This window comes from Dicentrarchus labrax, unplaced genomic scaffold (genome assembly GCF_905237075.1).
Source record: "Dicentrarchus labrax unplaced genomic scaffold, dlabrax2021, whole genome shotgun sequence".
In the NCBI taxonomy this organism is placed as follows: Eukaryota; Metazoa; Chordata; class Actinopteri; family Moronidae; genus Dicentrarchus; species Dicentrarchus labrax.
In genome coordinates, this window is record NW_026136707.1 from 5,923,660 (window position 1) to 5,942,000 (window position 18,341).

At 36.4% G+C, this 18,341-nt stretch overlaps 1 protein-coding gene across 1 annotated transcript in view; it reads left to right on the forward strand.

Annotated features, from left to right (window-relative positions):
* LOC127366964 (sialoadhesin-like) overlaps nt 1-18,341 on the forward strand; it is an 88,203-nt gene that overhangs the window by 17,975 nt on the left and 51,887 nt on the right. Inside the window, exons 4-11 of the mRNA XM_051406440.1 lie at nt 3,696-3,908; nt 4,063-4,246; nt 13,652-13,779; nt 14,714-15,049; nt 15,204-15,515; nt 15,914-16,177; nt 17,263-17,374; nt 18,149-18,300. Of these exons, the coding sequence (XP_051262400.1) occupies nt 3,696-3,908; nt 4,063-4,246; nt 13,652-13,779; nt 14,714-15,049; nt 15,204-15,515; nt 15,914-16,177; nt 17,263-17,374; nt 18,149-18,300 (1,701 nt within the window). The remainder of the gene's footprint in view (nt 1-3,695; nt 3,909-4,062; nt 4,247-13,651; nt 13,780-14,713; nt 15,050-15,203; nt 15,516-15,913; nt 16,178-17,262; nt 17,375-18,148; nt 18,301-18,341) is intronic.

Consider the following 18,341-nt stretch of genomic DNA (forward strand, 5'->3'; position numbering starts at 1 on the left):
ATTAAGGCCTTACCACAGCTCTTTGCATTATGATAGTCTTCAATTACAACTTCCAACCGTTCTTTGATATCAGTATCTTGATATTAATTGTATTTATTTTTAAAATGACTGTTACAAGCGTGCCTCAGGCGTGTGACCACATAGGAAGTCAAAACACACATAAAGGTCGAAAGCCAAATTAATTTATAAGAAAATTCTATGACAGTCAGCAATTTTATGAGCTTCAAACATCTGCAGAAAGTCACGGTTTGTCATAGTTAATACAAGTACTATTAATTAGTTGGAAACTATTAGGATTTCTTGACATTTTATTTTATTAATTTATTTATTTAGCTTACAACTGCCCATATGCATATTGTAAGGATATGATATGTAGAGAATTATTGTTGTTTCTTGTGACAGGTCTTGAGCAACATTGTGGACCGTACAGTGGGAATTCTTCTCTTGGCTGTTGCCGGTGTCTCTCTCAGTGTCAACGTCTTGTACACAATCTACGTGGTGTTCCTTTGGTATGTATGTTATTACAGTGGATTATATATTTTTATAAAAGCTCTGCTGATGAATAGCACTGCTGTTTTTAGAAAATATTGAATATATATTTCTATTTTTCTTTCTCCTCAAAGGAAAGGAAGAAAGAGTGTGAAGCCAAAAGAAGAGGACATGACTTACATGTCTTTGGATCGTAGAGACACATCTCCAGAGTATGATGTCATTGCCCAAACTCCAAAATGACTCCCTCTACTTCCACTGATGATGAGCTTGATGATTATCACATAACATTGCTTAATGATTTATTGTATATCTTATACTGAGGCAAAAGCTCATCCTTCATCACCTTGCTCTCTCCTGCAGTGCCTTAAACTTCCACTTAGTGATATCAGTGTTTATGTATCAATTATCTAACATTGAACAACTATACAATGTAATGTAAATAAATACTTTCTATATGAATCTTCGAATGCTCGCTTTTGTAGAAATGTTTTAAACTTCAACAGAAAGGTTATTTTTTAGGTACTGAGGTTTTTATGTTTGTTGGTATACATATGTATGGTATACATACTGTTGTGTCTCGTCAAGTGTGTTAATTTTAGTCATGTTCATGTTTAGTGTTTCATATTTAGTCCTTCCTGTTTTTTTTTTTGTACTCACCTTTTCCCTCACATTTCAGACCCTGACTCCCTCCCTTTGTGTGATTTTCCCTTCTTTGTAATTTTCTGCCCTGCCCCTGATTGTTTTCACCTGTTTTCACTTACACCTGGTATAAATAGTCCTTGTCTCCCTTTGTCTTTTTCAGAGTTTTTTCATGTTTTGATTAAGGTTTGTGTGAGCTTTTCTTTTGCAATTTTATCCTCCTTTGTGATCGCCCTTTGTTTTTCAACAATAAATAAACAATAAATACCCCTTTTGTACATCTTCGTCAGTCCCTGAGTCATGCATTTGAGTCCACCAGAATTGTGTCTTAGGTCGTGACACATACATGTCTTTTCTCATGAATAAGAGGACAGGATTTACAGGACACTGGATCGAAGAGATGAGTCTCAGAAACAGACGGTGTCAACATCCACTGAGTGCTTTGTTGATTGTTTGACAATGACACTGAAATATTTCTGAACAAAATATTAGACCATTGTTCATTTCCTGTTTGTTCCCTGTTCCAAACAGTAATTGTCTTTTAAAGCATGACCACAATTGTTACATAACTTCAACCATACATTTGTTTATTGTAATTTGTAATTTTAAACTGTTTTAGAAGGCTCAGACAAATGTTGTCTACCTGTCGATAGTGGACTTGTTTGAATATCCAACTAGAATTATCAGTGTGTCTGAACCCCTATTTGCTACAATAGGTGAGTACAATAACATGAGCACAATGTAATGTAAATAGCACTGTAGAGATAGTAGCTTTGAAGGGGTTATACTGCTTAATTATTGGTGAAACTGGATCACAGAGGTATTCACTTAACTTTGTGCTCATTTGAGTGTGTGGTGGTTTTATTTTGCACTCTGTTATATGTTTGGTTGTAAATTTGTCTTTTACATACAATACATACATATAGAGACCATGTACGTTAACAACACGGCAAACGACTGCATCAGCTATCACTGAACTGAATGAACATTCAATATGACATTCAATAAGAAAAAAGGTTCATACATACTGAACTGAACTCGACTCAATTAGATGATAAAATGTCTGTGTGCATATGACTGTGTCTGCCTCCCTTATCTGACGTGTGACTGTTAAAAAACATTTCTTGAAACAATTACAATTAAATATTTATTCATAAACTTATTTATAATAATTTGTAAGCTATATATGTTTCCCATAGTAAGTAAGAAAAAGTACACTTCATTGTTACATGAATCTGCACTTTTGTGACTTCCTCATTTTAAAGTTAATTCTTGCATTCTGTTGGAAACAGCAGCACAACTTTGAAGGAACTTCACTTCTCTATACATCTTTGATCTGTCTACCTGGAAGACCTGAAGACAATGTAAGTCATCATAACTTCTACATGACACATATTACATAAGCAACATTTTTTTAAATGTACTATAAAATTCAAAAAATATAAACATGAGGTTACTTTGCTCTCAACAATTACAGTGCAAAATTTCAAAGGTAGAAAAAAGAAAAGACACTAAATATGTGAAAGGTGGCAAAATCGTCCGATTGTGGTTTAAGAATGTTGAAACTAATTCTCTCAAATAAATTGTAACTTTGTAAATAAACTGAAAAAAAAGACATAGTATGTTTGTCATTTTTTTCCTTTCACAAAACAGCATAGCTTCCTGTTTTTCATTTTTATTATCTATTAATTTTCTACGTCTTTTTTAACCAAAGCAGCATGTTGTAGCACTGAACTGAATGTTACAAAGGGTGGGTATTGATTAGACCTTGATTGAAGTATTGATTAATTTAACTGTTCAATTATAGTTTTTAAAGGAATGCAGTTATACGTCCCCTTATTCCTCTACGAATGATAAATAGCTGTGCTGTGTCACCGTGACCTCATGAAATGAAGAAACAGATCCGGATTGCAAAACGTTTCTTTGTCTGCAACCTCCACAAATATTAAATTAAATACTGGCTTCCAGGTGAACCCTACTGTAAAAATTAATGAGGGATGAAATGTACTAAAGATGTGAATTGTTCCATGTGTAATCTCCAGAGTTTCTGCCTCTCCTGACACACAAAGATGGCTGCAGCTCTGACTCTCCTTCTCATTGGCTGTCTGCTGCAGAGTGAGTTAAAGTTCATTCATATTTGGATCAATAACTATAAAACTATTAAAACCTATATCTACACACTGTTAGTTAGGCATTCACACCACAGAACAGCAGTATCTTTGATACATGGTGCACTAAATACATTTGATGGGTGAACAATTTTATTTATCTTGAAAAAATCTTTACAGTCTTCATTTTGGATTATTTTATGAATAAAGGTATAGCGCTAAGATTCTAGCACGGCGACCAAACAGTCAAATTTACTTCTTATTGTAAAGTAGTATTCACTTTTTCTTATTCACAGGTTTGTGTCTTGTGTTTCAGGTGTCCACTGTGGAGAGTTTAAGGTCACTATGCCGCAGACTATAGAGGTTCTGAGGGGATCCTGTGTGACCATCCCCTGCTCCTTTGATATAAAGGACGGAGTTGGATCAGACTTAGATAGAACATGTAAAGCAATGTGGAAAATGAACAAGGGACTGTTGTGTTTGACAGCAGTAATCCACAATCGTCTACAATAAAAGGAAATTTGACAGGAGACTTAACAAAAAGAGACTGCACCACAACCCTGAACAACATGCAACCTGAACACAGCAACAAATATTACCTCAGAGTGGAATGTAACAATCGCCTGAAACAAAATTTTAATCAACAAAAGTTGGACATTTCAGTAAAAAGTAAGGTTTTAAAGTCCATTTAGTTACACTTCAGTTGGTTATTTTTGCAGAACTGCTTTGAACTTGTTCTCCATTAATTGCACTTTTCAAATAGTATATAAAATGGAGTAGAATTACATTTTTACTGACTGGTCAAAATGTACCTTCCCACCAGATGATCCTCCCAGACCGACTCTGACTCCGTCCACACTGGAGATGGAGGAGGGAACCTCAGTGAGTTTGAAGTGCTCTGCTCCAGCTCCCTGTCTGTCTCATCCTCCAACTCTGACATGGACCCCCAGCCTGGGTCACAGTCAGGAGACACTGGAGGAGAATCAGGACAAAACTAAAGTCAAGACCTCTGTTGTGAACTTCACTGCTTCTCACCTCCATCACAGACAGGAAATCTCCTGTACTGCCGTCTACAACAAACAAGATGGCAGCACTGAGTCATCTGTTAGCACAAGTTTAACAGCTGATATTTCATGTGAGTTAATTTGTTATCTGTGACATTAAGACAGATACAAATGTGTTATTTTATTGTAGTAGTTATTGTCAACAGCAACCTCCAGGTAAATACCATTTAATTATTGCTATAATTTAAACTTCACCCAATTTGACTTAACTCTTATGTTTTCTGTACATAACAGTTGCTCAAGTAGCATAATCTGCCTTTTTCATTTCATGACAAACATCAGGGCAAATTAAACCAATGAATAATACAAATAATGTTTCCATAATTGTAATCATTTATTTTTCAGATTCACCCAAACACACCACAGTGTCAGTCAGTCCCTCTGGTCCAGTACCAGAAGACAGCACTGTGACTCTGACATGCAGTAGTACTGCCAACCCAGCAGTAAGGACCTACACCTGGTACAGAGCTGATGGAGGCCAGGAGACTTTTATTGGGACCGGACGTGTTTTAAACATTAAAGCTTCTGAAGTCAGTGGTCCTTTTTTCTGCAAGGCTGAAAATGATCTTGGAGCTGGACGATCCAACATTAGTCAAATAGAGTTTCAGTGTGAGTATCACATGATTACAACTGTTTATTTTACTGACTGAAACCCCACCTTTGCACAGAGGGCTTTTCGCTTGTTTATTCAAAGTTTATTAACATTGAATGTGTCCCATATCCAAATTGTGCCAAGTTTGACACTACACTTCCTTGGGTCCCCAGAGATACAGTCATTTTTGCTAACTTGATTAAACATGACTTTACTTGACTCTTAACTTGTCGGTCTTCTCTATATTCATTACAGTTGCTCCACAGATCCTGTTCTCCTCTGATTGCACCAAAACTGCAGACCAGCTCAACTGTTCCTGTGAGACTGTGGGAAACCCTTCTCCCATTTTAGAGTGGTATTTGGATGGGTTACCCATCAATCACTCTGACAAGTTTGCAATCAGCAATGAGCTTCTGAATGACACAGCCCTGAGGAGCTTCATCGCTGTGAATCAACCACAGGAGAGGGATCTTTCCTCTTTGCTCTGCCGCAGCTCCAACTCTCTGGGATCTGCCAGTCAACGTTTTTGTGTCTACAGCCTTGAGCCTCGAACATCTACAGAAAATCATGGTTTGTCTTTGTGCTAAATACAAGTCCTCTTGATTAGTTGGAAACTATGAGAATCTGCACAGTATATATATTTCCATTCAGTGTTTTTGTTTTTACATTTTTTATTCTGTTGTCGGCTCCCAACTGTTTCACATACTGTACATACTGTATATGTAAGTGACATGTTAGTTAGTCACACTCTTGATTTCTGCTTCTAGAATTCATATCGATAATGTCTGTAGTGCAAATATTATATATTAATCACTCAACCTATTTCTTAGATTTTTTTATTTTTACCTCTCTTCTATGAAAGTTTTATATACTACCAATACACGATGTAACACCTTAAAACAGATTATAATTGAGTTATGTGTTTAATACACCCACAGGAAAAACCCAGGAAGCTCCATGTATGTCTTCTTCACCAAATAATCCGAATATATATGTCTAATTCTGACAAACCTCCTTAATTTTCTGTTCTGTCTCATACATAATTCTCAGGTCAAGTTACGTTGCCCGTCTTCATCGTCACAGTCAGTGCACTTACAGCAGCACTAATATGTGCTCTACTGTTTGCTGTCAGGTAGGTAACAACTAGAGAAGCCATGAAACCCTGCACAGTAAAGCTTTTGTTGTTAACTTAACTCTAGTATAAATACTGACTCTATGTAGTGTTTGTCAGAACCAGTTTAAGTTTTCAAGCTTTAACAGACAATTTCTTGTGAATACACAAAATAATGAATAGTTTATGAATTTTAAAGTATGTAAAATCCCAATGACCAGCAAGTCCACAACCCATATATAGCATACTGTATATAACAGTGACTGTTGCTGGTGCAATCTGTGATTCATAAGGTTATTTTATTGTTAATTCTGACATTTTTTAGCACTGATTATTATGCCTCTACAGAATAGTAATGTAAGTAAGTAATGATTGGCAGCTGTATTCTATCAGTGATAACTACAGTATATTATTTAAGTCATGCCAGTTAGAGTTTGTCTAACCTAATTTTGACTTTCTCTCTGAATAAACTTCTGCATTTTGTCAACTAATACATGATTTGGCTGAAAACCAAAATGGAAGTGAACATGTCAATGTAAATTGGATGGGGTGTCCTACTTTTTTATTTTCAGGGCTCAGAGGACTGAGCGCCATAACCCTACAAAGAGCCAGTGTACAGGTGACACCAGCACAGCTGTGATGAGTCAAGATGTTACAAGTGAAAATAGAAATAAGGTACTGACTGTTTTATAATGTGGGTATTAAAAAGGGATAATCTAGTGGAATATCTGTACCACTGATTTTTTTTTCCCTTTCAGGTGTCTATCACATTAGAAGAAGATATTTACATCAACACCAACATGATCAGGGGGAAAGATAAACCAAATTCTCATCGAGGACATCGACAGATATCCAGTAGAAGCTCAGAGAAGCAGAATGAGGAAAGCAGTGATGTGCTTTACTCCAGTGTGATTTGGAAGAGCAAGAGCAAGAAGAAGGGAGAACGTGCTGTGGAAAGGAACCTGTCTGGTAGCTCCTATCTGGAGGAGGAGAGGTCCATGGAGGGAGGCATGAGCAGAAATTACGTGAGCAATGCACGGGAGATGGAGAGTCTATATGGCAACACTGTGACTGGAAAAGATGCAAAGAAGGCAGAGTATAGTGAATATGCCGAGGTTCAATTTAGAGACAAAAATATTGTGCATAAATAGAACTTGTTCTGTGTAACTTTTGTTTAAACTGTTTCATTTGATAATTTGACTGTCTTTTACATGTACATACATTAAAAAATGAAGTGTCATTGGGCTGTAAATCGAATTGAATTATACAATGAAGCATCGTTGTTAATGTTAATGTGATTCCACTCCATGACAATGACAATTAATGACAGTCCTATACTATCTTTAAGTTTGTATGAATGTCTCAGTAACATGTCTTATAACACCAGGAGACAGAATTTCTGAATTGTGAAATGATTTGATGAACTGTGCTATTTCTATAGCTGCAGAAGTCGACTGTGCATGTTTGATCATCTTCTCCATACATATTATTTCTTAGCCAGTCTGGAGAGTTTTCAGCAAAATGACCTGGTAAGATTTAAGATTATATTGTATTTTAAATACAGCTTAGTTAGAATAATGTCTAATTGTGATTTATAAATTGTAATAAATGTATCATAAATATCAAAGTTGGTTTAAACAATGCATTTCATTTAAAGTATCCAGATATGCTACTAATTGTGTTAGTCAATTAAAGGTCCAATGTATAACATTCAGGAGGGTCTATGGGCAGAAACGGAATATAATTCATAAGTTTTCATTTGTGTACAGTCTCCTAAAAATGTGTTACTGAGACTGCACCACAAATTTGTAAAGTTGTTTTTTGTTAATGAGACGCTTTTATCTACAAAGGGAGCAGCTCCTCTTGTTGGGAGTCAATGGTGAGCCGCCATGTTTTTACAGTAGCCCAGAACGGTCAAAAACTGGAGTTGCTTGCACTAAATCGTACACACTGGTCATTGAACTTTTTTATGATTTAGATAGATATTAGATATTAGGTCTTCATGAGAATTTCTGTGATGATTATAAGACAACTTCACAAAAGGAATTCATGCATTTCTTATACTGAGACAACAGTGTATTTAGTAATCATGGCAAAAAAACACCTCTCAGAAGACACTGACATTTCATAGAAATAACCAATCTCCTGCTCAGTGTTACAGCACATGAACATACTGCCATCTAGTGTAAGTTAATGGTTATTTCTTCCTTTGCCAGGATAGCTGGAAATGACCTCACATAGGTGGGGAAAAGCAATAAGAGAAATTCAACCAGGACTCCAAAATACTACAAACTTTGTGGATGAACTTGGATTACTTCAGGCCAACCTGGACAAGACAGAGAAGATCTGGGGTTAGCGGGAGCAGATAGACTGAGTGAATAATGCAGTCGGTGCTGAAGGGGCTACAGGTGGCAGGAGAGGTGGAGGAAGGACACCAGATACAAAGTTAGTGGAGTTACTGCAGTCATCAACAGATCTGATTAGAGGAAAATTACCAAAAGTTATGCAGTATTTTTTTTGTGTGTGTGTCATATGTTGTCAATTGCCACTTGCGGCTACATTTTATTGTTATTATTGATTATCTTGTTGACAATTTCATGCCTGGGAAAGTTTCAGGTTAACGTAACATGCATGACTTTGGACTGTAAGAGGAAACGGGAACAACTGGAGTAAACTCACCAAGACACGGGGAGAACATACAAACTGAAAACTGAGATTAATATTAAATTGATCTCTTGACTTATTTGATTTACTTACTTTAGTTTTCAAGTACAATCTGTGATTGAAAGAGCAATATAGTCATTGTTAATTATTGTCCTATTCAGACTGCTGGATGTTGTTTGTTGTCAACTTCCAGTAATATGTTGTACAGTGGTATGTTTCACTTTCACTACATCCTGCATCAAGTTCTCTCTTGTGGGATAGATGGGTGTAGAAGTCAGGTATTACACCTTACAACAACAAACCCCACAACATTAAAAATCAGATACAATGAATTAGACACAGTTTCCCAGAATTAGAGAAAACACTTTGAAAACAGTGAAGACCAGAACTGATGAGGAGTAATAAAATGTTTCTGTGGCAAGCTTGGTAAAAGGTGATGCCAGCATTCTTACTTTAGAAGACAAATGTTACATTTAACAATGCGTTTTATTATTAATTTTTCAGACTCACACAAACACACCACAGTGCCAGTCAGTTACTCTGGTCCAGTACCAGGGGGCAGTAATGTGACACTGACATAGTTGTGCCAACCCAGCAGTAATGAGCCTTTAATGGGAGCCAGACAAGTTTTAAACATTCCAATGCACTAAAGCTTTTTAAAACAACAGTCTTTTTTTCTGCAAGGCTGAAAATGATATTGGAGCACAACAATCCAACAACAGTCAAATACATAATCAATATAAGTCTCATATTTCAATTTGAGTAAAATCTATTTAAATATTCATTAATTTGTATATGAAATTATTGTATTTATTGTGTTGCTTTGGTTGTTTATAAGTCATTGTGTAATTTGATATACTTTGATTGTACAATTAAATATCAATTCATAAACCTATTCATAATAAGTTGTAAGCTATATACAGTGGGTACGGAAAGTATTCAGACCCCTTTAAAATGTTCACTCTTTGTTTCATTGCAGCCATTTGCTAAAATCAAAAAAGTTCATTTTATTTCTCATTATTGTACACTCAGCACCCCATCTTGACAGAAAAAAACAGAAATGTAGAAATTTTTGCAAATTTATTAAAAAGAAAAACTGAAATATCACATGGTCATAAGTATTCAGACCCTTTGCTGTGACACTCATATTTAACTCACATGCTGTCCATTTCTTCTGATCCTCCTTGAGATGGTCCTGCTCCTTCATTGGAGTCTAGCTGTGTTTAATTAAACTGATTGAACTTGATTAGGAAAGGCACACACCTGTCTATATAAGACCTTACAGCTCACAGTGCATGTCAGAGCAAATGAGAATCATGAGGTCAAAGGAACTGCCCAAGGAGCTCAGAGACAGAATTGTGGCAAGGCACAGATCTGGCCAAGGTTACAAAAGAATTTCTGCAGCACTCAAGGTTCCTAAGAGCACAGTGGCCTCCATAATCCTTAAATGGAAGAAGTTTGGGACGACCAGAACTCTTCCTAGACCTGGCCGTCCAGCCAAACTGAGCCATCGTGGGAGAAGAGCCTTGGTAAGAGAGGTAAAGAAGAACCCAAAGATCACTGTGGCTGAGCTCCAGAGATGCAGTAGGGAGATGGGAGAAAGTTCCACAAAGTCAACTATCACTGCAGCCCTCCACCAGTCGGGGCTTTATGGCAGAGTGTTCCGACGGAAGCCGTTCCTCAGTGCAAGACATATGAAAGCCCGCATAGAGTTTGCCAAAAAAGACATGAAGGACTCCCAGACTATGAGAAATAAGATTCTCTGGTCTGATGAGACCAACATTGAACTTTTTGGCGTTAATTCTAAGCGGTATGTGTGGAGAAAACCAGGCACTGCTCATCACCTGCCCAATACAATCCCAACAGCGAAACATGGTGGTGGTGGCAGCATCAGGCTATGGGGATGTTTTTCAGCTGCAGGGACAGGACAACTGGTTGCAATTGAAGGAAAGATGAATGTGGCCAAGTACAGAGATATCCTGGAAGAAAACCTCTTCCAGAGTGCTCAGGACCTCAGACTGGGCCAAAGGTTCACCTTCCAACAAGACAATAACCCTAAGCACACAGCTAAAATAACAAAGGAGTGGCTTCGGAACAACTGTGACCATTCTTGACTGGCCCAGCCAGAGCCCTGACCTAAACCCAATTGAGCATCTCTGGAGAGATCTGAAAATGGCTGTCCACCAACGTTCACCATCCAACCTGACAGAACTGGAGAGGATCTGCAAGGAAGAATGGCAGAGGATCCCCAAATCCAGGTGTGAAAAACTTGTTGCATCATTCCCAAGAAGACTCATGGCTGTAGTAGCTCAAAAGGGTGCTTCTACTCAATACTGAGCAAAGGGTCTGAATACTTATGACCATGTGATATTTCAGTTTTTCTTTTTAATAAATTTGCAAAAATTTCTACATTTCTGTTTTTTTCTGTCAAGATGGGGTGCTGAGTGTACATTAATGAGAAATAAAATGAACTTTTTTGATTTTAGCAAATGGCTGCAATGAAACAGAGTGAAAAATTTAAAGCGGTCTGAATACTTTCCGTACCCACGGTAAGTTTCCCATAGTAAGTAAGAAAAAGTACATTTTGTTGTCACAGGCGTATGCACTTTTGGGACTTCCTGATTTTACGGTAACTTCTTGTTGGCGGTTTGAAATAGCAGCACAACTGTGAAGGAACTTCACTTCTCAGTACGTCTTTGATCTGTCCGCTCGAAAGACCTGAAGAAAATGTAAGTCATCAGAACTTCTATATGATACATATCAAATCATCATTTATTTTAAATATAAAACAAGCTTCTTAAATTTAAAAATCAAGTTTTTTTCAGTTCGATCAGTGAACAATTTCAAAGGTATAAATAAGAAAAAACACCAAAGCTATGTGAAAGGAAAAAAATCTATTCAGATACTTTAAACTGTCATTAAATTGTGGTTTTGTTCCTGTTGAATAGTTGTAGAAAACAAATTGTAGATTGGTAAATACATGGAAAATTAACAAATAAAAGACATGATTTGTTTGCCATTTAACCATACAAAGGCCTATAGCTTCCTGTTTTTCCTTTTTATCATCATTTCACCGTCTACGCCTTGTTAACCAAAGCAGCATGCTATAGCACTGACACACTGAATGTTACAAAGTGTGGGACAATCAATTATTTTTTATTTTTGCAAATCTCTTCTGTTGAATATCTCCAACACCAAACTTTATTAAAAGCATGGGGAATTTGCAAGAACTGTATTTTAAATGAATAATGGTTTACTTAATTGTTCAAATATGTTTTTTTAAAGAAAGGGATTTAAAAGCGGTCATACACCCCCTTTTTCTCTTACGAATAAATAGGTGAGCTGTATCGTTCTGCATTCATGAGGACTTAAACTCCATAAATAATTACATTTTGTCGGTATTCAATTGAGTGTTAGTGTCAGCACCCTTTACTGGCTTCTTTGGAAGATTAATAAAGTCTGAAAAAGTAAGAGGGTATCAAAACATTTCTCTATATGCAACCTCTGCAAATATTGCATTCGATACTGGCTTCCAAATAAACCCTACTGTAAAAAGTTCATGAGGGATGAAATGTACTAAAGATGTTAATTGTTCCATGTGTAATCTCCAGAGTTTCTGCCTCTCCTGACACACAAAGATGGCTGCAGCTCTGACTCTCCTTCTCATTGGCTGTCTGCTGCAGAGTGAGTTAAAGTTCATTCATATTTGGATCAATGACTATAAAACTATTAAAACCTACAAAAAAAACAATGTTATTCAAACCACAGTAAAACAGTATCTATAATGAATGTTGCATAAGAGATGCAGTGAGTTACAAAAGTGTTCTGCTGGATTCTTCTGAGAAAGTTAATTAGACGAGTGAATTTTTTTTTTATCTAAATATATAGGAAAAAAATACTATGGGAACAAATCAGACTCCTTGTAGTCCTTATTTTATTTTATTTTATTATAATGTATCACTTTATGAACAAGGGTATAGTGCTTTTTTTACTACAGATTTTACCAAGGAAACCAAATTTACTTCTTATTGTAAAGTAGTATTCACTTTTTCTCATTCACTGTTAGTTAAGCATTCACACCACAGAACAGCAGTATCTATAATACATGGTGCACTAAATACATTTGATGGGTGAACAATTTTAAATTATCTAGAAAAAGTTGTTTAATTTTGGATTATTTTATGAATAAAAGTTTAGTGCTAAGATTCTAGCACGGCAACCAAACAGTCAAATTTCCTTCTTATTGTAAAGTAGTATTCACTTGTTCTCATTCACAGGTTTGTGTCTTGTGTTTCAGGTGTCCACTGTGGAGAGTTTAAGGTCACTATGCCGCAGACTATAGAGGTTCTCAGGGGATCCTGTGTGACTATCCCCCTGCTCCTTTGATATAGGGGACAGATTTAGATCAAACTTAGATGGAACCTGTAAAGTAGTGTGGAAAAACGAACAATGGACTGTTGTGTTTAACAGCAGTAATCCACAATCATCTGCAATAAAAGGAAATTTGACAGGAGACTTAACAAAAAGAGACTGCACCACAACCCTGAACAACATGCAACCTGAACACAGCAACAAATATTACCTCAGACTGGAATGTGACAATGGCCTTTTTATTGGACAAAAGTTGGACATTTCAGTAAAAAGTAAGGTTCTAAAGTCCATTTAGTTACACTTCAGTTGTTTATTTTTGTAGAACTGCTTTGACCTTGTTCTCCATTAATCACATTTTTCAAAAAGTATATAAAATGGAGAAGAATTAAATTTTTACTCACTGGTCAAAATGTACCTTCCCACCAGATGATCCTCTCAGACCGACTCTGACTCCGTCCACACTGGAGGTGGAGGAGGGAACCTCAGTGAGTTTGAAGTGCTCTGCTCCAGCTCCCTGTCTGTCTCATCCTCCAACTCTGACATGGACCCCCAGCCTGGGTCACAGTCAGGAGACACTGGAGGAGAAACAGAACAAAACTAAAGTCAAGACCTCTGTTGTGACCTTCACTGCTTCTCACCTCCATCACAGACAGGAAATCTCCTGTACTGCCGTCTACAACAAACAAGATGGCAGCACTGAGTCATCTGTTAGCACAAGTTTAACAGCTGATATTTCACGTAAGTTAATTATTCCTCTGCTGAAATTCTTCATTTGGTGGTGGTTTTGCCTTATTTTGAATCTGTGCTGAAATAATTAATCAATTCATCCATTCAACATTTTTGTTTTCATAATATGAGGATTTGCTGCTTTTGTCTCTTTTATATCATTGTAAACTGAATGTCTCTGTGTTTTGGACTGTTGATCAGGAACCAGGCTACTTGAAGACATTAAGTTATCCTCTGGAATATTGGCATTTTATACAGTATACCAACATTTTATAGACTAAATGACTAATTGATCAATTGTTAAATTACAACAAATTAATCAAAAATAAAAACAATCATTAGTTGCAGCTCCAGTTTAAATGTGAAATCCATCACTTTGGAAAACAGCAACCTCCATGCTCCATTGTAAAGAATTGTCCCCTCTAGACTGTTACACCACCGATGCCTTGATTATAAAAACTATTAAAAACTATAATTACACAATGTTAAAAAAGTATCCAAACCACAACGTTACAATATCTGTAATGCATACTACAGCAAATGAAGGATGCAGTGAGCTACAAATGTATTCTCTTGCCGTTTTCTTAAAACTTTAATTTGATGAGTCGAAAATCTTATATTTTTTTCAAAACATCTGAAAATAAAAAACTCTGTGAGACCAAAACAGATTTTTACAGTCTGGATTATTTTATGAATAAATGTATAAAGTGCTCAAGGTATGATCTATTTTTGTTAACCAACCTGGAAGTTTGAATCGCCCTGGTTCCTGGTAAAGTAGTAAAGACAAAGGAACACCACTTGTATGATTTTTTGAAGAGCATGTTTGATTGCCAGAAGTAAAAAGCTAACATTAGTCTAAAAACAAACAACAACACGTAAAACTCCTCATTACTGTAAAGTAGTATTCACTTCTTCTTTTTAAAAACATTTATGTCTTGTGTTTCAGGTCCGTTTAAGGTCACTATGCCGCCGACTATAGAGGTTCTCAGGGGATCCTGTGTGAACATCCCCTGCTCCTTTGATATAGAGGACACATATACATCAGACTTAGGTGGAACCTGTAAAGCAATGTGGAAAAATGAACAACAGACTGTTGTGTTTGACAGCAGTAATCCACAATCGTCTATAGGAAAATTGACAGGAGACTTAACAAAAAGAGACTGCACCACAACCCTGAACAACATGCAACCTAAACACAGCAACAAATTTCACCTCAGAGTGGAATGTGACAATCGACTGAAACATAATTTTATTGGACAAAAGTTGGACATTTCAGTAAAAAGTAAGGTTTTAAAGTCAATTTAGTTACACTTCAGTTGTTTATTTTTGTAGAACTGCTTTGACCTTGTTCTCCATTAATTGCATTTTTCAAATAGTATATAAAATGGAGAAGAATTATATTTTTACTGACTGGTCAAAATGTACCTTCCCACCAGATGATCCTCTCAGACCGACTCTGACTCCGTCCACACTGAAGGTGGAGGAGGGAACCTCAGTGAGTTTGAAGTGCTCTGCTCCAGCTCCCTGTCTGTCTCATCCTCCAACTCTGACATGGACCCCCAGCCTGGGTCACAGTCAGGAGACACTGGAGGAGAATCAGGACAAAACTAAAGTCAAGACCTCTGTTGTGACCTTCACTGCTTCTCACCTCCATCACAGACAGGAAATCTCCTGTACTGCCGTCTACAACAAACAAGATGGCAGCACTGAGTCATCTGTTATCACAAGTTTAACAGCTGATATTTCATGTGAGTTCACTTGTTTGTTTGTTTTTAATTCATCATGAAACAATTTTAATTGAATTAGTCAAATCTTCTATAAAAGATTAGCAGAAAAGTAATTTTGATGACAATTTTTATATATAAAGCTTTTTGTAAAAAAGAGGTCAGCACAAAAAAACATGACAAATTACTTGATTTCCAAATATCAGATTACATTACACCTTTAAATAATGCAAATCATTTATTTTTCATTTTTTTGTGTGGAAGTGCAGCAAGAAAGCTGGCTGTTGTTTGATGTCAACTTTCTTTTACAATGATGCTTTACCAGGATGAATATGATTTAGGTTAATTCAATCTCCAGGGAACACAGATATTACGACTTATAACTGACAATGTAACACATACCAATGATATTTATTTTTCAGATTCACCCAAACACACCACAGTGTCAGTCAGTCCCTCTGGTCCAGTACCAGTAGACAGCACTGTGACTCTGACATGCAGTAGTACTGCCAACCCAGCAGTAAGGAACTACACCTGGTACAGAGCTGATGGAGGCCAGGAGACTTTTATTGGGACCGGACGTGTTTTAAACATTAAAGCTTCTGAAGTCAGTGGTCCTTTTTTCTGCAAGGCTGAAAATGATCTTGGAGCTGGACGATCCAACATCAGTCAAATAGATGTTCAGTGTGAGTATCAAATTTCAAAATTAAAATGCTCTATATACTCTTATAGGTCTAGTTTGTTTGCAGTGCACTGACTTACATATTATAATATTTTGTAACTAATTTGTTTATTTAGACATTTAAGGTCACTATATGTTATATCCAACTTTAAAACCCCCTGTGTTGTTATAAAAAAGAAAAAGATTTTGCATTCCACCGTACTAGTTTATTCTTTTCAACCGACAATATCACACACATGTTAATACAGGCTAGTAAGTTATTTAATGGTGGATTTCCTCATGAACTTGTTAATTACTAGTGACCATGTTCTATTATTTAGGTTACTTGCAAACAGTGTCTTTTTAATAAACCAAACCAATTAATCTACTTACATTTAGAAGCCATGCAACATTTCACCATTGGTTTTTTGATGGTGAAACCTGCTTTAATTTATACTGGTATTTATTACTTTGTCGGACATTTGAGATGGAATGACTAATAGTTTACTTACAATGTCTTCACTTCAAGACTTGATAATAGGCAATGTTATAAGGTGTATTATAATTTTCTGTATAATAGTTTTACCCTTTGCACAATGTTTCAAATGAAGGCTTTTTACCATAATAATGAACTGGTAGAGAAATGGAACCACTCTGATTACTCATTAATCAGTAATTATGTCAATAATGCATTAAGTGATTCTTTATCTGCCATAATAATTCAGTCACATTTCTGCTGAAATCTCATGAGACAGTTGCTGCTCACAGCCTCTTATACATTAGTTGTGACTGTATTTCACATTGTAAACTCAATTCTCTGAGCACACAGTCTGGATTTAAAAGCACAATAATCTGAGGAAGCACAGGGTGGGTGTTTGCCATTTATTTTGTGTGGCCTCTCAAGACTCAGCTGAGTAATCCAACAAGTGCATGGAACTGCAGAATTAGGCAAGAAAGCCGGCTGTTGTTGTTTGCTGTCAACTTTTCTTTATACTGATGGTTTACAAGGACAAATGATCAGTGTTAATTCAATCTACAGGGAACACTAATATTAAAACTTACAACTGTAATAATAACAATAATATTTATGTTTCATTCCTTTTTTCTCAGATTCACCCAAACACACCACAGTGTCAGTCAGTCCCTCTGGTCCAGTACCAGAAGACAGCACTCTGACTCTGACATGCAGTAGTACTGCCAACCCAGCAGTAAGGAACTACACCTGGTACAGAGCTGATGGAGGCCAGGAGACTTTTATTGGGACCGGATATGTTTTAAACATTAAAGCTTCTGAAGTCAGTGGTCCTTTTTTCTGCAAGGCTGAAAATGATCTTGGAGCTGAACGATCCAACATCAGTCAAATAGACGTTCAGTGTATGTATCAAATTTCAAACCCAAAATGCTCTATATACTCTGATAGGTCTAGCTGTATGCAGTACACTGATTTACATATTATAATGTTTTGCCATTGATCAATTTATTTATATATTTAAGGTCACTATGTTTAGTATTTTAAAATGTCCAACTTTAGCACAACTGAGTATTTAGTAAAAAACAATATTTTTGCATTCCACCTCACTAGTTCATCCTTTTCAGTCTTCAATATCACACACAAGTTAATACAAGCTAGTCAATCATATAATGGTGTCTCTCCTCTTTAACTTGTTAAGTACTAGTGAAGATAGGAAATACTAGTGACCATGTTGTATTATCCAGGTATTTGCACTCCAGGGTCATCAGTTACCAAAAAGGTGTCGGCACTGTAACTTTAGAAAAAAATCGTGACATAATCTCACTTCATTATTTCATGACAAATATAAAATCAAATTACACCCATAAAAAATACAAATAATGTTTCCATAATTGTAATAATTTTTTTTTCAGATTCACCCAAACACACCACAGTGTCAGTCAGTCCCTCTGGTCCAGTACCAGAAGACAGCACTGTGACTCTGACATGCAGTAGTACTGCCAACCCAGCAGTAAGGTACTACACCTGGTACAGAGCTGATGGAGGCCAGGAGACTTTTATTGGGACTGGACGTGTTTTAAACATTAAAGCTTCTGAAGTCAGTGGTCCTTTTTTCTGCAAGGCTGAAAATGATCTTGGAGCTGGACGATCCAACATCAGTCAAATAGATGTTCAGTGTATGTATCAAATTTTAAACTTAAAATGCTCTATATAGTCT